The sequence below is a fragment of the Mastomys coucha genome, unplaced genomic scaffold (genome assembly GCF_008632895.1).
Source record: "Mastomys coucha isolate ucsf_1 unplaced genomic scaffold, UCSF_Mcou_1 pScaffold22, whole genome shotgun sequence".
Lineage (NCBI taxonomy): Eukaryota > Metazoa > Chordata > Mammalia > Rodentia > Muridae > Mastomys > Mastomys coucha.
The window spans coordinates 177836804-177858833 of NW_022196905.1; the positions used below are offsets into that span (position 1 = coordinate 177836804).

The 22030-nt window shown below is 40.9% G+C and overlaps 1 protein-coding gene across 6 annotated transcripts in view; it reads right to left on the minus strand.

Moving 5' to 3' along the window:
• Nucleotides 1-22030, minus strand: part of Dlc1 (DLC1 Rho GTPase activating protein) — a 377111-nt gene that overhangs the window by 215539 nt on the left and 139542 nt on the right. The window contains exon 5 of one of the 6 annotated variants that reach the window (XM_031339558.1): nucleotides 13536-14285. The exons of the other annotated variants lie outside the window; for them this stretch is intronic. Coding sequence (XP_031195418.1) covers nucleotides 14256-14285 — 30 coding nt within the window. The 3' untranslated portion in view covers nucleotides 13536-14255. Of the gene's footprint in view, nucleotides 1-13535; nucleotides 14286-22030 lie in introns of those variants that run through there. 6 annotated transcript variants of the gene reach the window in all.

Sequence of the window (22030 nt, forward strand, 5' to 3'; positions counted from 1 at the left end):
TTTATAAATACTCTGCACTCTGAATAAAAGTAAGTTAGGCAGGATATTGCTTTTAACTGCTGGAAAGAAGACAGAATAGCCTGGAATGTGGGTGAGAAGGAAGAGGTGAAGGCTGGATACTGTTGAGATGCTCAGCGAGCTTATGCTATGTGTTGAGCAGGAACGATGAATTCTAATACAAAGGTAAACCCTTTTACTGCATGTCAACCTGAGGCTGGCCAAGCTTCCCTCTTCAACTTCCAAATCAGACATTATTGGCTAAGGATACAATTACCAGAACAAAGGAGGATTCCCCCAGCCCCATTTTCTCCCCTCCCGTGTGTGTGTGTGTGTGTGTGTGTGTGTGTGTGTGTGTGTACCAGAAGAGGGCAGAAGAAAATATCAGAATTGAAGTTACTGGTGGTTGTAGGCGCCGGGAACTTGGCTCTCACTTGGAGCAAGAGCAGGATGCTTTCCTAACTACTGAGCCACCTCTTCATCCCAACTTCTTTATTTTTGTGATTATGCTAGTCATAAAATGTACATTTAATGAGATGTATTGGATGCTTTGCAGTTAGTTCAGTGTCATGTGATGTCTCCTCTGCAAAAAAACAACATTAGATGCACAGTTACTGTTGTTACCACAAAGTACCCCAGGCAAGGTACTTTATAAAGAAAAAGGGTCAATTTTAGTTCATGATTCTGGAGATGAAAGGTGTCGTGTACATATCTAGTCATGATTCTCTTGCTGGGGAGCTCTGAAGAAATACAAGGTCACATGACAAACACACATCCATATGCTGTATCTCGTGGTCTACCCATCTCTTAGAAACTTCCAGAACTTAGTCTTGGCAGTACCACTCAAATCTAGTCCTAACTACTTTCCAGATTGAGGACCTCCACCCAACGATATTTGGATTAACTTTCTATCCTTCACAGTGGTAACTAGGGACACAGTGGAGCCCTGGGGACACTGAGACCACATTCAACCCACAGCAACACCTGTCATCAAGTTCAGAAGCAATTGGTTTAGTGATGATGTACAGAATTGCTTTTTAAAATAGGAGCATATCAGCAGACAAAAAATGCCAAGAAAGGCAGAGGAGGACAGGAAGATGCATGGCTTTGACATAACTTCATGATTGGGGTCCCACTCAGAGGCTAAGAATGCCTGCCAGCACTGTTCCCCCAATAGCTGTTCAACCCAGCCTGCCCCTCCCAACCAGGTCCTCCTACTATTCCTCAACCATGACAAATTCTATGCCTTTAGTATCAGAGCCAGCACAAAGGTGGCGTGGCTTTTGGATTATTAGGGTGACATAGGGCAAGTGAACTCCAGTTTCTTTGGTTTTCTAAGGCAGGGTCTTACTCTTGTAGGCTAGCCGGGGCTCTACCTGGCCACCCAACTGCCTTAGCTTCCAGAGGATCATAGTGAGACACGTCTGTGAGGTGACCCTTCATCTCCACTTTCTCTCTTGTTGCTGGTTTAGACTATTTGGCCTATGACTTCTGTTGTCTACTGAGTAGGTTGACCACCTATCCTGCTCACTCTTCATTATGAGAAACTTGGATCTTGGGGAGGGGTGTCTCCTCACCGTTGCATTGGATGTAACCCATCCAATGATCTGTTTTCTGGAATTGGCAAAGGACATATTTGGTTTTACATTAAAAAAATGACAAAATACTCCTTTTCCCTTTACATTAAATGATGTACAGTATAGCAAGGTCCTTACACCAGCAAAGTGATCATGATACTGATTGCCTAAAATGAAGAGGATAACAAGAAAGAATACTGCATTACCAAAACTCATTCAGACTTTACTAACCACGGAGCTAAACAGGAAATGTGTCTATAAAAGAAACAGAGACTTCAAGGTGATTCCAAAAAGCAGGATGCCTGAGCAGTTTAGTGCATTCTAGAGACAGAGAAAATGCCATCTCTGTGATGGTGCCTTCCTTTCCCAACCATGTCCCTCTGTGCAGGCACCATCATGTATCATAGGAGGCATAAGTGAAGCTGGAATTCCTCTGCTTCTGGGACTCCCTGAGGGATTTCTGAGACCTCTGTCATTTCTCTTTAAATATATTTTCTAAGTGGCTATTGGTAAGTTGTCCTGATAAAACATTTGTATGATAACCTTTCTCACGTCTGAAACACAGTCTGGATGAAAGAGGTGGCCTACTTTTTAAGGTCCCTTTGATGGTAGTTCAGCAAGTATGCAACGTTCTTCGTTGAGTCTATTTTTAATTCCTAGAATGTTTTTCTTTTTGTAGTATTTGGATCATAATTCCATCTAAAATGATGTAGTTCCTCTAATTCTCTACCCTGGAAATTTTGAGGATTCGAAAGTCAAAGATTTATTGGAGTAAACTCAAAATATATTTGTGTTTACACATATTATTTCATTGAAATTTAAAAACTACACTTTTGTTTCAAAACTTTAGTCCATTTTCCTTCATAATAAGAAAAGTTACATTTCTGGTAAATAAATAATTTAATTTGTAAATCTAAATAAACAAAATCTTATCTGTTAGCTACTTTAAACTGGCACCCATTGTTATTATTGACTGTTAACAGTTTTTAAACAAACCATATATCTGTTGCTAAAATGGACCCATAATATTACCTTAATTCTCTTAGTTCTAAGTTGAAAGTTTCTTGCTCCTATCATAATATTTAATGTCTGTGTCAAAATCAAACTTTTATGGTTGGACACAAATTGTTGAACTGACTTTAATTTTAAATATTGGGTTTCATATAGCCTTGACACTCTACTGTATGACTAAACCCAGTTTAGGACTTGAACTCTGCATCTAGGACTTTTAAATCTAGCATAAAAGCCTGAAGAAAGTGAAGTACCTTTTCCCAGATCTTTCTTAGGTAGAAAGTCTTAGCTTTACTTCAAAGTCTTACATTTTTAATTAGTTCTTAGTCTATATCGAAGAGTCTCTTTCTCATGAGAAAGCCAGTATTAATAAACGTGCAGGCTGTCTAGAACCACAGGGATTCTAACAAGTGCTGTCTGTAATCCAGGGAAGCAGCTGTACTGAGAGCTTACTGTGATAGCTTCAAAAACGCATCCGTGAAGTCTTAATGTGCTTCCCTTTAAAACATGGCGCCTAGTTCCTCTCTCTCGTTGGTCTTGGCAGAAGTGATGACTTCCAAAGATGCATTACAGTTACTTTCTTGCTCTCTCCTTCTCCCTCTCCCTCTCCCTCTCTCTCTTCCTCTCCCTGTCCCTCTCCCTCTCCCTCTCTTTGGAAGGCTTGTAATGGGGGAAGCTACCTGCCATAACATGGTGAGTTCTCATGTGGGAAGTGACCCACACTCCACCCGGGGGTGGTAGCTGGCCTTCCCACTGATGGCAGCCTTTGAAGGATGTACAGCTAGAGTGAGTCGCAGCAGTTACTCCTGATCTAAATTCCTGATCCTCAGAGCACTAGGTATGATGATAAATGTTCATCATTGTTTTAAGGTGTAAATTTTGGGACAATCTGTTAAGAAGATTGTATGTATACACAGACATACATATATCTATATTTCATACATATCTGCAGTGCTGTGACCAAGCTAAAATTTGCCTCATGCTCTAAGAAGGAACGTGTTTTCCAGCTCTTTTAAAAGATGTTTTCAGGCTCAAGGGCACTCATTTATTTTTAGTGTTATAAATCATAAATTTCTCCTTCTGAAATTAAATAGCATTTCCTTTGTGGTGGACCAAATGGAAAGATGCAAACAGCTAGCTGATATTGTTGTTGCTGTTGATGATGATAGAAGTTTCTCACTACTGTTCACAATGAAGCATTTTGATTGGGTTGATAAGTGTTATTTGTTTAATGTATTTTCCTGATGTCTGTGTGCCTTCTACGGAGCTTAGTGACAATTAATTTCTACCCTTAGGGAAATTAGATTTTTTTCAACTAGTACTGATGTAAGCATGCTCAATTAGGTATGCTATTCATAATGTATTTAAATATACACTGAGCTGAGACAGCAGGAAAAGGACTGGCTTATTGTTCCTGAATATTTACATATTTTTATGATAATCTTATAAGACATCAAAAAGGCATTTCATTAGTTAGTGACAGTATTTATTTTGAAAGGAAATATTTTTCAGATTATAAAGTAGATATAATTTGGACTTTGAAAAATATGGGGAGCTCTCCCGTTGCTTCATTCCTAAGATTAATCCAGCCATATGGCTCCTGGGCTATGTGTCACAGGTAATGTATTTCCATATTGCCATGCTTGTGTTTGCTTGGCTGAACTTCCTGGAGATGCCTCTCAAGACAGGATGGAGAACGTTAAAGAAGTTTTTTAACTTCAAAAATTTACCTGTTCAGAGTGAGAGTTAACCATGCTTTTCTTTTCTTTTCTTTTCTCTCCTTCCTTCCTTCCTTCCTTCCTTCCTTCCTTCCTTCCTTCCTTCCTTCCTTCCTTCCTTTCTTTCTTTTTTAATATATATTTTGTTGTGGCTGGTGCTGTGCTTTTTCAAATGTACTGGAGCTAAATTTCCAGGCGCACTGTTAAACCCCCAAGAGCTGCAGTGGTTCATTTTACTGAGGACAGTTCAGTGGACCTGATCCTTAAAACTGCTCAAGAGCAACTTAAGAGACACCTGGCTCAGTAGTCAAGAACTCTTGCTCCTCTCACAGAGGATGTAGTTTAAGTTCCTAGCACCCATCGAATAGGTAAATACTGTCTATAATTCCAGTTCGAGAGGCTTTGATGCCCCTTTCTGGCCTCCATGAGCTCACCCATACATGATACAGACATTCATGCAGGAAAACATCCATACATGTAAAGTAAAATAACCAACTTTTTTTTAAGTCACTTTTAAATGAATTTTAACTTCACTGGCATGACATGGCTTAATCTATCTTTTAATTTCCTTCATTCATCTAAGTAGTCTTGGTTCCTAAACCAAACATTAAATATGTGCCTTTATTTATAGAGTGAAAAAAAATAGAGATTTTATTTTATTGTCATATTGCATACCCAGCAAACACAATAGTCTTTACAGAACTTGAAATGGGAATGAGATAGCAACTGCTTCCTTTAGTGCCTTTCCAGGGTGCTATATGTGTGTGGTCCTTTAAATTTATGTTTTCCAGGTATCAATAAGTAGTCTTCAACAGCACTTTGCGACGCTCTACGAGCATTATTTAACATAAGATTGATTGATTTGCTTAATCATTGAATACTAAAGAAGGGTTGAAATTACATAGGCCCATGAATGAACCACACAAGAGAGATGCATGGCAAACAAACCAGAATGATTATAACAAATTTCCTTCTAGAATGCTGGAACTTGTAGAAACTATTTTCTAAAACAATTGAAAAGAAAAGAAGAGAAAGGGATGGACATTTCAGAGACTGTTCAGTGCCTTTTTGCGGGTGGGGTGAGGGTCTGGGATGGTTTGTTCAGAACTCTGGAAGCCCGGGAAGGAAAGAGGGAGGCTGATAAGTCTAGGTTTGTACACCAAGCCAGGTCTCTGGGAAGCCTGCCTCATATGTGGCAAGAAGGAGAAGGAGGTCCCACACATGCTTCTCATGCTTTTCATAATCCTAGTCAACTGTACAACAGCCCCAGAACATTTCCTAAGCACTGGAACATGCTCCCTCCCCACCTCTCTCTGTCACACACACACACACACACACACACACACACACACACACCACACACTCACTCCTAGGGCCGAGTTGCTGCTGCCCCACGATAAAGGAGATTGAAGAGTGGGTAGGGTCTGAAGCTGATTATGAGGTAGAAGCTTAAACTGAGCAAGCTGTCAAGGGGCTGTCCTTAGCAAACAGCCTTTTATGTGAAGACAAACAGCTGCTAGAAACCTTTGGGAAATGCTGGGGAGACTTAAGAACTCACAGACAGAACACCCTCTGCTCCCCAAAAGACCCAAGAACATTTGGCACTGTTATGTATGAAAACCAGGACTGGATATTGTTCATGAAAGTGGATACTAAGCACGGAGATTGTTTGGCACTGAATTTTGAAGCATGATTTATGTTTCTTATGAATAGAAAATGGTGCTGTTAACTAACTCTGGATGGGATTGCATGGAAATGAGCATGATGGTAATTTGTTCATACAAAAGACAAAGAGGATGATGGAAGAGCTGTTCACATCCAAATGGTACAAAGTATGCAAGTGAAGGAGAGAAGCATTTGACTGTAATTTGGTCCAGCATTTTACTGAAGGGAATCTACACTTAGCGTGTGATCATCAGGGAATCAGCTGCCTTCTACATACGTGTGTAGATAGTGTGGTAAGAACACTGTCAGTGGTTAGCTTTGGTATAAAAATATTGCAGGGAAAATTCGAGGAAGTAGTACAATTTGTTATGTGTGCTGTTTTTAGCAGCATGTGAGATCCCACTCACTCTGCTTTGTCCTGCTAAAGACAAATAAATAAATAAATGAATCATTTCTTCATCTAGCGTTATTGATGTTATGTACACTATTCATTCATGTAACACTGCATTAGTGTGTGCATGTGTGTGTGCATGTGTGTGTGGGGGCATGCATGTGTGTGGGCGTGTGTGTGTGTGTGTGGGCATGTGTATGTGCATGTATGTGTGTGTGTGTGTGTGTGTGTGGGTATGTGTATGTGCATGTATGTGTGTGTGTGTGTGTGTGTGTGTGTGTGCATGCATCTGTGTTGTTAGTTTTTAAGGTTTCCGGCAAGCCATTGGAGGTTCTGAAATATCTCCTTGGCATACACTGAGAGACTACTTAACTTTTAATTTGGTATATATTCTTTCCACTGTGCTTCATAAAACTCCTACCACATTTCCTATCTTAATGAGAGCCAATTTATTAATTTAGATAGAGAGCTCTGGGCCTTAATACTCTTTCTCCACTTGGCCTACTGAAAGAACTTACCGAGCAAGGTGTTTCTATGAGACATATATGAGTGTATAACTGGGTTCTCTGGGCATTTCTACCCCTGGCTAGCTACTGGCTCTCACTACCACCTGCTGCCCTGGCTTCCAGAGTTTTTTCTGATTTTGTAGAGCCATAGGTCTATACTGGAGATGATTTATGAATTTTATTTTCTGTAACTTCCAAGGCAGTAATGGTGTTGCTTTCTAAGCTTGGAGACATACTAATTGGCTTTAATGAATTGCTATGGCCACTTTGCAGGTGTTTTGTGATATGTCTTTGATAGTTTGCGGCAGGCACTTAAGTGTAAGGCCATCAAGTGGGCTATTGCCCAACAGAGATCACTTCCAGTCCTGGGGTAGAAATGTCTGCACTTACAGATGAATGCAAGTGCATTTTCCCGATGTTTCTTGCCCTGTACTTTAAGGCTCATGAAAGTTGCTTTCCATTTCCTCTTTCTCACTGTGTATTATCTCTCTCCTCCTCAGCAAGGTTGAGGCTTCTCTATGAATCATAGACTGTGCCAGGCATTGGAGTTATTGATGATAAATTAGGATCTGTGTAGTCTTCAGTCTTGTGGACTGCAAAGGCTAGTAGTGAGTCCCTGTAGTTATATGAATCACGTAAAAGACCCTTCTGTGTTGTGAAGAGTGCTGACAGAAAATTTCAAAGAGGATAACCTCACTTAATTTTGCTGTACAAGAACTCTGACACCTAGAAATTAACTAGATAAAGAAATGTTCATGTGGAAGAATAAAAGCTTCCAGATGTAAAGTTTCCAGGCTAGAGGTCTTGGCATTTTTTTTTCAAGGGCATAAAAATTGAATTGGGTTAGAATCTAAGAATGAGATGATGCTGTAGAATCTAAGATAGGGAGGGACTAGATACTGCTTTTGAATTAAAGTGTCCCCTGTGTGCATGTATTTGAACAAATGGTCCCCAGCAATTCTTGCTATTGTTGGAGCTCGTGGCACCTCTAGGAGGTGATGCTTCACTATTGGAAACGTACGGCTGACATGAGAATCTTGGGATTCACACCGAGGTAGGTTCTGGCCTGCGTTTTCTGTTTCCTGCAATGCTGAGATATAGCAAACATCTTCACACATCTTGACCAGCTCAGGAGCCACATCCACTGTGTGGAGCAACACAGACATATTTTTCTTGCTTTATGTAAGGCAAGATATAGCCTTCATGTTCCAAGATGCTTCTGTCGTGTACTTCTTGGCTCGATAAGAAAAATGACTAACACACTAGGGGAAACATGATCTCGTAGGTTAGGGTTAGCTTTGAACAGTTGCCAGAGCCTCATTATCTCTCTCCTGCTGGCTCTGAACTTGTTCTGTAGATAAGACTGGCCTTGAAATCACAGTCACCTGCATGTGCCTCCCCAGTACTGTGATTAAAGGTATCATGACTCTGAGCTATTATTTATCCATCAGTTTTAAGGAGATGAGCTTGGGTTTTAAAAAAGAGTTCTTGCTATGAGAAGAGTGTATCCAGAGAAGAAAATGAGCTGAGATAGCACGAAGAGAAAAAGGTCGACGTGAACTGGGGTCAGGACAGAAAGGAGTGACGTGCATGAATTATATATGAGTCAAGAATCATCAGCAGACGTTTAGCAGTGCATTGATTGGAAGCATGGGGCAGGGGGCTATTAAAAATCTTTAGCTTCTTTCCATATGAACCTTGATAGAATGAAGTATTTTCTATGTAATAAGGTCTATGTAGAGAAATCTTCTGGCAGATTGGGCTGGGTGGTAAGGAATGGGATTTGGCGTTTCACAAGTTTAACTGAAAAAAAAAAAAGTAGAAATGTGAGACTTTTAAACATCAGAGAGGTCTGGGGGTCAGAGTCAAGGTCTGGGATGATATACAAATATAAATCTGAAGGTAGACAGGGGAGACATTATATTTATAGAGTATGAAAAAGGGGGAAGGGCTGCAGCTGAGACCAGATAGTGGGATGACAATGGGAACTCACGAATGATAGCACAAAGAAAGAAGACTTGTGAAAATAAAACAGGGAGTGTGCAGAGTAGAGAGACCTGACACCAACTCAGATGACAATGGAGACATGGCCGTGCTTCCTAGCAGAGTGCCAGTTTCCACAACAACACTGCAATTGTGGGAATGTGTTGGGGATGGATGGGATAGCAGTAAGTTGGAGAGTGAGTGGGAGGGAAGGAGGCAAAGATTCTCTCTTTGAGTCAGGATTACATAAGAGACAACTCAGACCTGGAAAAATACAACAAATCATCTCCTTGCCATGCAATGGCTCATGACCATCTAGCTGGGAGGGAAAAAAAACCCTTATATTCCCTCTCCTCATGTTGGTTCTTTAAACAGGCATTGCTTTCTGGATTTATGAGCATCTATTGATGCCACAGAGTATCCCAATGGTCCCATATGACAGTATATAAACACAGAAGACAGCAGTATTGGTGCAGAGCCCTGGGATAGTAGAAGAATGTCTCAAGACATTGCTAGACATTGCTAGGATACACCCTGCTGTTACTACAGCGTGTGGGATAAATGGATTCTTAGTCATCTCCAAACTGGCTCAATACATTGTTATCTTGACCTTTATGTGGGAAGTTCTATCCGTATATGGGTTCTGCCCATCAAATCTGCTAAGAGGTCTAGAAAAACATGAAATAACTCCTAGGACTTTCCATTTGTTTACTGAGTTGGGGATTACATGAACTTCAGTTACAAATAGTGCTTCATCTTCTATGTGATTAGGAAATACAACTACTACTTTGATATTTTCTCCTCTTATTACTTAAAATCTAGTTGTATAGCCTTGTATATTATGAATACCAGCCTTCCTTGTCCAATCAAACTCTTTGCCTTAAGAACAGAAGTAGCCTAAATATTTTCTTCCCTCCTGTCCTCCCTATGTAAAATATCTTTCATGTGTCAAGTAGTTCTCATTGGCCGATGGACACAGGAACATGTGAAATCCATATCTAATGCTCTGCCTTTATTTGTATCTGGAATTGAGAGAGGAGTACAGATTTATACACACTGTCTTAAAACAAGATTGATTTTTTTTTTGCCTTTGGTTGATAGACTCATCTGATATAAATTTTAATAATTAAAAGAATCAGCAAAGTCTGCCTGAGATAAAACTTCATCAGGCTACATACACATATTTTGATCAAGTATTAGACTCAATCCTTGTAAACTTTTACAGAAAATAAGGGCCTATGGCATTAAAAGCAGTGGATAAGTTTGCCTAATCTGTCAAGTGTTTAGGAGAACTTTGTGTCTTTTGGGGGATTTGAGTGAATATTAACTATAGGTAATTGCATAGACCATTACATTCTGTGCAGTCACCAACCTTCCTCTATGGGCTCATTGCTGATCTTGGATTGGGCTGTGGTGTTCTTGCATCGTGGTTGGAGGCCCCAGATCATGGGTATAAGATACCTTTAAGGAAAGAAGGTATGATGTGGTTGTCTATTGAGAGCTTTGCGTTTCATACACCACTGTCTCTCCCCCAACTCCCACACGACCTTCGTTTCCATTTTTGTCTTGTTTGCTTGCAAAGCCTTTCTTCAGACTGTCTGTGACAGGACAAGTTGAGCAGGCCCATTCCAAATGCCTCTCTTTCAAGAGATGGGGCATGAGCTTGTCAACAAATGGACCTTCCAAAGCTTTTCCTTAACTCTGAAAAATGTTCGCAGTCTGAAATTAGGGAAAGATAAACGTAAGATGTAGAGATGGAAAGAAAAAGAGTTAAAGCTAGGAATATGCCACAAAAGGCTTCAGAGAAGCACCATCCAAATCAGGAGGAGAAAAGACCCGACTGCAAAGGGAGAATCAAGGGTCCTTAGAGACAGGTTCTTTTGGGCCCAGAGATTTTGGTTACTTCCCGCTTCAGTTACTTAGGAGCCTTAGTCTCTAAGTCTGCACATTTGTTATAAAGGGGGATTCTGTAGAAGATTTTGTTTTTGGCAAGCAAGCTTAAGCTCTTCATTTAATTTTTGTCATTTTGTGATCTATCATGGCTACTGTTATAGTCTGGAGAGGAAGGGTTGAACACCTAGTATTCAGCCGGTGGTGGTACTTCAGGAAGTTATGGAAGTGTTGCAATATGGGGCCAAGCTGGAGGAAGTAGATCCCAGGGAGAAAGGCTCTGAGGGTTCTGCCTACTTCCCAGGTCCCTTTCGTTTCTGTCTAGTTTTCATCTGCCACAAACTGAGCAGCCTCCTGCTCTCCATGTTTCTGCTGCCTTACTGCTTTGCTTTACAACGGACCCAGAAACATGGCACCACATCACCAGGAACTGAATCCTATGAAACCAGGAGCCAAGTAATTCCTTCCTTTGAGTTGGTGTTTCAGCTATTTGATACAATGACAGAAAAAAAGCGACTGACGTAGTCATGTTGGTTTTTCCATTGGAATGCCTTCTCTGATGTAATGCTGGGTCATACAATGAGAGCCTGGTCATACGCCAGGGTAAGTGCACCACATTGGCAGCACAGCTCCTATGCCCTTGAACACACAGACATGCTTTATTCTTAGCTTAAAGATCTTAAAGACAGAAGAAGATGAAGCAAGTATCAGTTCCAAGTTCTGAAATATATTTTAAACTAAAATTATTTTTGTTTTGGAACTACAGTTTCATTGTTGTGAGTGACGGGTGTCATTCTGACTTGTATTGAGAAATATTGATGGATGACAGAAAGTATGGTATTTTCTTGTAATATAATTTTTTTGAGGGAGGTTTATGAAGTTAGGACCTGGGAACACAGAGAAGGAATTCTGAGCTATACAGTGTTGTTATAGACCTGTCTCAGTGGAAGGCAAAAACCTTGGAAGGCTAAGATAGAACTTGTAAGCTAAAGACTGGTTGAGATGAAGATATGCATTTTGCTAAAACATCTATTGGTGTGGAAAATCGAGGAGGGAGGAACAAGGTGGTTATAGTAGTACATACCTGCCATCCCAACACTTGGGAGCCTGAGGCAGGAGGGTCATGAGTTTGAGGCCAACCTACACAATGTTTGGGGGCAGACTGAAATACTTAGCAAAATATTATCTTAAACCAACCACCAAGGAAGCAGACAGATTGAAAAGTCAACCCCAGCAGTTTCCCATAAGCTGATTTCTGTTTGTTCTGCAATGCAGTTATAATCAATGTCTCTATGCCTTTGTCCTGTGGGGTGCTGGAGAGTTAATCAGGGTGCTCATATATGCTGAGTACAAGTTCTATGACTGGGATGTGCACTCCCCCCCCCCAAACGAATTTCCATTTGCTATTTAAGAAGTGATGGAACAAAAGAAATCTTCCAACAAACCAAAACCAAAATAATGCTTTAGTTAAGTGAAGGAAAGAAAAGAGAAACCACCAGGAAACAAAAAATGTTTTCCGTAAACACCAAATCCTGGGATGTTTTGTACTGCTTAAAATATAATATACTTTTTGAAATTTCTTAGACTTCAGATAAATATTTTTACATTACATACATACACACAAAGAATATTGATATTAGCTCCTTGCCTTAAACAGTTCCATTCCTATATGACAGTCTGCTTCTTGACATCACAAGATGAGACCACAGGACAACATGGTCTTTTTGAGCACGAGGACCCAAACATATTAGGTTGACTTCAGTGTTCATATAACAACCTCGTTGTTCCTTTAAACTGCTAAATTACTCCAGCATTTTAATGACTCCAGCATTTTAATCACACGTTGTAAAGTTCTGAACAGAATATTTTACAGTAAAATTATATTTGTTTTAACAATGTTTACTTAGAGTAGTGTGTGCGTGTGTGTGTGTGTATGTGTGTATGAGTGTGTGTGTATGAGTGTGTGTATGAATGTGTGTGTATATATGTGTGCGTGTATGTGTGTGTATGAGTGTGTGTGTGTGTGTCTGTGTGTGTATGAGTGTGTGTGTGTGTAGACTATAGGTCAATGCTCAATATTGGGTAGCTCCCTCAGTCATTGCTTACCTTAGTCTCTGAACCAAGAACTCTCACTGGGCATGGAGTCCATCATTTTGGCTGTGTTGGCCTTTCTCCCACAACTCCCCTACTGCTAGTACTGGGTGTGTAGATGTGTGCCATTGTGCCCAACCTTTATGGGTACTGAAAACTCAAGCTTAGGTCCTCATGTTTGTGCAGAAATCATTTATAGATAGAGCTATTTCTGTGGAACCACATCTTTAAAAAGTAATGTATTTATGTGTTATGTTTGGTTGTATGCATGTGTATGTTGGGGAATGAGTGTGCTCATGAAGGTGGAAGCCAAAGGCCTACATAGGGTCTCTTAGTGTAGGGATATGCATGTAGTCAGAGGCCAGAGGTTGGCAGTGGGGGTCTTCCCCAGTACATCTCTGTCTTAGTTAGGGTTTTACAGCTGCGAAGAGATACCATGACCAAGGCAACTCTTATATGGACAACATTTAATTGGGGCTGGCTTACAGGTTCAGAGGTTCAATCCATCATCATCAAGGGGGGAGCATGGCAGCATCCAGGCAGACATGATGGAGGAGGAGCTGAGAGTTCTACATCTTTATGTGAAGGCTTCTAGAAGAAGACTGGCTTCTAGGCAGCTAGGAGGAGGATCTTAAAGCCTACACCCACAGTGACATGCCTACTCCAACAAGGCCACACCTACTCCAACAAGGCCATACCTTCTAATAGTGCCATTACCTGGGCAAAGCATAAACAAACCATCACAGTCTCTATTTTTTTGAGATAAGATTTCTCACTGAAACTGAAGCTCACTTACTGGCTGGATAGACAGCTCCAGGGATTTGCTTGTCTTTGCTCATACAGTGCTGGGGATAGAGATGGGCATCTCTATGCTCAATTTTTATGGGGTACTAAGTTTGAATGTGGATCTTTATGCTTGTGTGGTGAACTCGTTATTGACAGCCATCACTTCAGTGCTGATTTCAGCCATTTTTGAAAGCAGTTATGAAGTGGATCATTGTGTTCTCCCACCAGCATAAAGCATTGTGGGCTTTGTTCAATCTCTTTAAAAGACTTCTGGTTTTGCAGTGTTTCTAGTCCTGAGTCATCTGGCCTATGGTCAAGAAAGTGCTTGAATGGAGAGAATTTAGAGACTGCAGTAGAATATTCCAGAGGCCTCTAGAAACATTTTAATATAGGCTGTAGGGTGATTTTGTCTTGGTTTTGCTTTTCCTCTGAGAAGTAAAATTATGAGTTGCTTGATGAGCCCATCTGTAAACCCAGTGATGGTGATCCTTTAGAATAATTTCTGGTATTTTTTTCTGAGTTTCTTCTGGAATGGTTGTGCAATAGTGACCCTGTAATGCTCGAAATGCCTGAGTGAAGGCTGGAGAAAGAGATGTGAGCTCCCCGTGTGTCTTCCTGAAAGGTCCAGGAACCAATTACATCACCTCTGTGGTGTCTGGATAAGGCAAGGCTAGAAGAGAAAAGAAATGAACCCAGGTTCTACAAAACAACAGCAGTTTTCACACAGCATTTGATAATCGCTGCTGTTTTTTCTGTTTTCTTTTGGTTTCCCAAGGTGGGGCCTGAACTCTGGACAAATGCTCTGTCTGCTACTGAGGTAAATTCTCAACCCTAATTCTTTTTAAATGACAAACAATCCTCTCTCTTCCTCTCTCTCCCTCTCTCTTCCTCTCTCTCTGTCTCTGTCTCTCTCTCTCTTTCTCTCTCTCTCCTTTTCTCTCCCCCTCTCTTTTCCTCTCTTTCTCTCTGTCTCGCTCTCTCCCTCTCTTTCTCTCCCTCTCTCTTTCTTCCTGTCTCTCTCTCCATCTCTCTCTCTCTCTTTGCACAAGCGTGCATGTGGGTCTGGGTTTTTACCTTCCACCTTATTGAGACAGAGCCTCTCTTCTTTCTGCTCATGTACTATGTGCTCCAGGCTAGCTGACTCACTAACTCCTGTCTCTGCTTCTCATTTCACCATAGGAGTGTTGGGATTGGAGGTGCATTCCACCACATCAGCTTTTTATGTGAGTCCTGGGGTCTGAACTCAGGCCCTTGTCTGGCTTGCGCGCCTATCAATGTCTTTCATCCTCTGAGAAGTTTTCCTCCTGCCTTACTTCTCACTGATTCCTATAAAACTTTGAAAATTACGTTTATGCTATTTCATGATAATGATGATGGTGATGATTATATTTAAATAATTTCTTTCAAGACAACCTTTTCAGGACAATGTTATATATTTCCTATCACATGAAGAATGCAGATATTCAAGGAGAACTCAAACTAGTCAAGATGGGTTACAGTCTGCTTTGGAAAACAGACCCTTCCAGTTGTTAGTAAACTACAGTGGGCCTGGTGGCAAAGGCCTGCCATCCCAGCTTATGGGGGAAACTGAGACAGTCCAGGACTTGCTCGGCTAACAGAGTGAGTTCCAAACCACTCTGGGTAACTTGATGAGAACCAGTCTGCAAATACCAAGAGAGAGAAGGCACTTGCCTCCCCGGCACAAGGAACTGGGTTTAAACCTTAGTACTGAAACAGTGCAGTTCTCAGAACTCCACTTAAAGTATGGCTTTCGTAAGCGTATAAAATGAAAATTCACATAGGTCAAAAGCCATGGGCATTGTCAATCAGTTAGATTGACACTTCTTTCTTTGCCCAAAAGACCTCGCGGATATCTACAAACCTGTCCATGTCCCCAGACTCCATAGTAGAAGAGAAAACACAGCAAAGCTCACTTGAGTCAGGCCCGGAGTATATTCTGATGGTTTCTTTATTAGAGTTTGTTCCAGCACTGGGTAAACGATCAGTAATAAGCAGAACCCGCAAAGCCCTTTCACGAAAAGCCAACATTGCAACAGTGGAGAGCGTGCGAGCCTTGGAAAACGGATCAGCTAATGTGATGTTTGATGTTCGGATACAGGTTAGGAAAGAGAGATAAGAAAACCATAGAGTGCATGGAAGTAGGGTGGCTTTAGCCCCAGTAGTCAAGGAAGGCTGCTCTCTTGGAGGTGGCCTGTGTGAAGCTGTGGTAGTTCTGGAAAGGAGCATGCTCCACACAGATGTGAGAAGCAAAGGTAGAGAGGGGCAGCAAGCCAGGAGCCCTGGGCATGGAAGGAGCTTGGTGTGTCCCACATCCAAGGCTAGAGGCACTGCAGCATGGAGAAAGAAGATCCAGGGAAGAGGTCATGCAGCAGACACAGGCTGGATGTGTAAGCCCTTAGTAAAAGCCTCCATGGCTGGCTGCGATGGGAAACAGCTGGCAGGTTTTAAGCAGGCAAAATATCTTGATCGGATTAATGCTTTAGAAGATTACTGTTGCAGAGGCTAGACTGTGGGGGCAGGAGCAAGGCAGGAGGGCAGCTGGGATGCTGGGAAGCAATGGCCACTTGTGCTGGGCTTGTGGGAGCACCAGCATTAATCTTTCTGGAAAGAGAAAGGAGAGGGGGGAAAAATCACGAACTACTTCATAGCTGTTTGTGGGCAGGACTGACTGTGTGGGTCAGTGGGCTACTGGGATGATGAAGCAAGGGCTGACTTTGCCAGTTCAATCTGGTCTATTGCCTGAAGATCTGTGGGCATGGAAGAGACACAAGTTGTCTCGTTTTCTTGTGTTAAAGGCAAGGCGCCACGTCATAATTGTAGTTACGATTTATGGGTGATAGGTGTGTGTTACCCGGCACTCTAAGCAACTTTAAGTCCAGTAACTAATGTATGCCTCTCAGGTTTAGCCAGGTCTACCATTATAGTTGCTAATAATAGAGTTACGGACAAAGTCTGAATCACTTTCCAGAACATCTAGACCAGAGTGGCTTCTGTAGGACGTGCAATGGAAGGCAAGCCTAACTGAAGTCAGGTTAGGAGGTTCAAGCTGCTGGTTCTGTGCATCCCATAAACACTAGCCTGCAAGGCATTCTGAAGACCGTGGGACAGGAAAAGGTCTTTCTAAGACAGAATAGACAGGGAAGAAAAGATGGCTAGAGATGGTATCTTGGGGCCTTTAGCAATTTAGAAGTCTATTGACACAGGAACAGTAAAGGGGTATGATTAAGGCGTTGGAGGATTAAAAATCTGTGTAGTTCGTTGGCATTAAAATATGCCCTTTTTCTTTCCCTGTGCTTTTGTATTTGCATTTTAAATTTATATTCTCTATCTCTATCTTTTCAAAAGGGAATCCTACTTAGTGGGATATGGAAACCAGGGACAGACTGAGCAACGTTTTTATGAATGGACAACTAACCACTCGTATTGGTGAAGGAAACAACACAAAGTCACAGACTTCCAGAGCAGTTTGTAATGCTTCTCCATGAGTATGACTGTCCAACAGAAGGTGCAAGACAGTTAAGGGAAGGTTGCCCAAACCTGGATTCAAATTTCTTAAGCCCATGTGAAACTATCAGCAGTCTCCCTTTGCGATTAATTTGTCTTTTGCTAAGCTTGCAGAAGCTCCTGGCATTCATCAACCTAGGTCTCAACAAGTGGAAGATGGTATGTATTCTGCCTGTAGAAATAGCAACAACAAAATGCCAGATCTGGTATACTGTTTCCTAGAACCTCAGGAGCTGATTTGCCCCATGCATAGTCTATATAAGTTCATGGTAACATTAAGAGAAAAAACATTGACCTGCTCTTGACCTTTACACATGCTAGGATTTGTAATTGTGACTCCATTAACTTCAAAACAACCTGACTTTGACAAAGAGTGTATTTTCATAAGCAATTGTTTTTGAAATCACAAAAGTTAATTTGTAACTCTTTAAAATGTTTATTTTTTATGTTATGTGTATGGATGTATTGCTTGCATGTATATCTGTGCTCTGTGTGTGTGTGTGTCTGCTGCCAAAGAGAGATACTGAGTTGAAGATGGTTGTTCTATCTACCTGGTGGGTGCTAGAATTTGAATTCAGGTCTACCCGAAGAGCAGGTGCTCTTTATGGATGACTCTCCAGTTAGAAAGTAACTTTTTATGGTTTGTATTTTAATTTTAACTGGGAGAACAAAATATATAATATTCAGAATCACCCAAAAAACTGTCGGCAGTCCATATACACAATATAAAAGTCTAAGAGTAGAACTGTGCAGATGGCTCAGTGAATAAAGTGCCTGCCCTGCAAGTGTGAAGACCAGAGTTCAGATCCCCATCAGTCCTGTACAAAGAAGCTGGGAGCAGCAATGATTTATCTGTAATCACAGTGTGGGAGGTTGAGATAGGAAGATCCTTAAAATTTTCTGGCCAGCTATTCTAGCCACATCAACAAGCTCTAAGTCCAGTGACAGAACCTGTCTCAAAAACTAAGGAAGTGTGTTACTGAGACAGATATCTGATGCTGAACTCTGACCTACACATGCACACACAGGTACACTTCCCCCACATACACACACATATGTACATACACACAGACACACACACAGACACACACACACACAACAGTGCACACTTGAATATTCACAATCACATATTCTTTACCCTATTGGTCTTTCAGTAGAGATGGAGAACATTAGTATAAATCCATAAAACATATTTCATTATCTGCCAAAGCCAAGTAGATTCTATATCAAACTTTATCCCTGTTGTATATCTGCAGTCATAAAATGTTGCTTGTGTATGAGATAGCATGGTTTGTTGAGAGTGAAGGCAGAGTTAAAATGATAAAAATTATTGTATTATGTTAGAGAGATATTAGATAGGATTACATGTTTTATAGCCTTTGCTAACTGATTTGGATATTTTGTATTAAGAAAAGTAAAAATTCTGAGGGCAGACTTTTTTTTTTGCACTCTTAATGAAAAAGTACAGTTTTCTGCATGGACAAGACTGACTGCTCATGCTTTATTATTTAACCCTTACCTAGCAAGACTGTATAGAGATTGGGCAGTCAAGCAATTCTATTGGCCCACAGCACTGCCATATCGTTCTGTGTGCTTTAGCAAGGGGTTGGGATAATAAGAAGGTTGAGTTGAAGCATTGGCTCCAACACTGCTGAACGGCCTGCTTTGACATCCATCTTGTCTCCCTAACCTATCAAGCAAGAACAGCAGTGGTTCCTTCAAGGTTATCATAGTGACTAATAGAACACAGCTGGGGAAGCCAGTGAGATGTCACCCAAATGCAAACCGACTTTGCCATGCAATGTTGACAGTATCTCAGAAAACAGAATCAAAGCAAAACCACTGTCAAATGTTTCAGTCAAATATAGTTAGAGAAATCATCGAATGGAGGCTAGTGAGGTAGTAAGCCAGCTATTAAGGACAATGGAAAAATATAAACAACACCAAACCAAACCAAATCAATTGTCTCTGGCCAAAGGCAGAGTGGAAACCATCTTCCTCCCCGGATGAAAAACTGAGTGAAGATCTGTTCAGATCATTGCTAAATAATGAATTCTAGGATTTATTTTCAAATTAAATTATTATCTGCCTAATTTTCAAGTGATGGAAGATCTAATTTATAATGAGATTAATTCATTAATCATGCTGTAAAGTAATTGGTTTGATATTTTCAAGGGTCATGACCCAGAATAAAAACATATCACAGGGGACCTGTATGCTATAATTGTTTTTATTGCTTAATCATATTAGCATTAAGAATAGTGAACAGATGGAAGAAATAAGGCAACCCTATTCTGAAACATCTCTACACTGTCCAGTTTTACTGTGTGCTTCACAGAATCTACGAGACTGAGACAAAATAAAAGAAATATGCCTTCCCAAAGTACAGTGTTACAATGCATACATGTATATTGTACATGCAGAATATCTGTTTTACCAGTTGTGGTAAAAACAAGATTAGAAGCCTTAATATTATGAGTGGTGCACTGTAAGGTTCTGTGCCACTATACAGTATCACTCAAGGAACTTAGTTTTGTTAAATGGACAGTTCTCACGGCTTCTCTACCTAGGCTCTGACATGCTAGACTGAAAGCAAGCTTTGCCCCAACTGGCTTTCCAATGAAACGAGTCACTTGGCCTCTTGGGATGATAATTGTACCCAATCAGAGGTTTGCGGGAGGTGGTGTGTGACAGTTTGTTGGAAATCATTAAGGATCATCTAGACTCACAATGGCATGGTTTTAAAAGTTATTTTATTTAAACTGCAAATAATTGTGTTTGAGCTAGTAGTTGCCATCTCTGCTGACACCAATTCTGAACTTAAGGGCTGGTGGACTGGGGTCCTACCTGCTGCTTTTGTGAGAACAAGAGAATGACACAAATATAAAAGAGATACTATATATGGCCCAAGCCATAAATTTTCTACTGAATCCATCTGCTGAGGCTCACAATGATACCTTTTTTACTTTGTAACATCATAAAATCATACCAATCATACCAGAAACATATTCATTGCATGATTAAACACTACCGTATCGCCATATCCAATTGTGTGTGATCCTTTCTGTTCCTTAAGGTCGCTTACCAGCATTAAAGTTTGTCTGAAGGTTTAGACTTCCAATACTGTGGTGCAGAAGGATCGTATTAACAACAAATTACAGCGATTTACATGGTGAAAACCACTACACAGAGTTTCCAGATCAACAGAAACATTGTGTTCAGTTGGATTTCAGTAAAAATAGAGGGCAAGTGCCCACTCTCAATGGATAGATACATTTATAATACAACCCTTACCTCTACAGGTCGAAAAAATTGCAGGACAGGATGCTTATAGCATCCTGTAAAGTATAAATTATGAGAATCAAAGGGCAAAAACATCGGCTGAGAAACTGTCTCTTATCATAAGATAGGGGAGTAGAACTCATGAAATATCAACAACATTGTTACCTAAACAAGACCTGCACAGTGACAGCACTGTTTAACATGCTGGTATGAACGGGGGAACTCTTGGACAGCCCAACCCCAGGTGAAGAGCTACACGCAATTAAAGAATGCCGAGAAAGGAAGAGACAGCCTTCCCCAGGGATGAAGCCCCTAAGTGGCTGCCCAATGCCAAGGGGTCAGCCCTAGGAACTTACAAATAAGGGTAACACTAAGAGACTCATGGGTTTTATCTATGCATTTATATACGTAACTTAAGAAAAAAGAAAATAATGGAGAATACATGAGAGTGAAAAGAAGGCTGGGAGGCAGGTGAAGGGAAACAGTAGGAGAGGAGAATGAAATATGGTAATATGGATAGATGGGCAAAGTATATTCAATAAATATATGAAACCTCACAATGAAACCCATTCTTAGAAGCAGTAAATGCTAATAAATGAAAAAAAAATAATGTGCAGAGATCACATGTCAACAAATTCTTGTGGTTTTTGTTGTCAACATTGTTGTTGAAATATTTTCTTTACTTTCCAAAACATATGGAAACTTCTTGCACTCCACAAATACTTAACATAATACTTAACTTCTTCTTCTTCTTCTTTTTTTTGGGGGGGGGGCGGTTGAGACAAGGTTTCTCTGTGTAGCCCTGGCTGTCCTGGAACTCACTCTGTAGACCAGGCTGGCCTCCAACTCAGAAATCTGCCTGCCTCTGCCTCCCAAGTGCTGGAATTAAAGGTGTGTGCCACCACTGCCTGGCTCAATACTTAACTTCTTAAGTTCAATGAGCAACTTCAAAGTTGCAATGAGCTGGATCAAATACAGAACTGAAAATAGTGAAGGTACATTGCAGCTTTGCATGCCACATGCAATGGGCATGTGTCATGTCTTGACAACGAACAGTTCTTAGACTCAAGTTCGAGTCACAGTGACCTACAGGGAGAGTGAAACTAATCAGCTTGTCTTTGAGAGCTTTCGGAATTCTAAGAGTTCTTGCTGCTTGAGCATATGTCAAAAACCACTGGCTTGCAGGATCTGCAGCTGCTTTCTGGGTTGGGAATTACCACCAGACTTGAAGGTGCCACAACAGTGGGGTGTGGTAAGGAGTCCTAAAAGAAAGCCAAGGAACTGTGCTGCCATGGTGGGACTCCAGTGGGTAAAACAGGTAGATTCACCTACCTAATATGCTCTGAGTGATATAGGATCCTTTTCAAATATTAGGCAGCTCTGAGAGTAGAGCTTTAGGGGAGAAAAACCCATCTAGGATAGCCAATGGCAGGCTGATTACATCTGGAATATAAAAGCAGAGGATGGAAAGCCACCTGCTAACATCTCTCCTCTTGTATCTCACCAGGTACACCATCAGATGAACAACAATTGAATAGGTATAAAAAACAAATTAAGATACTCATCAGTACTCTATAAACTATATATTATAGGTTGAGTGTTCCTTAT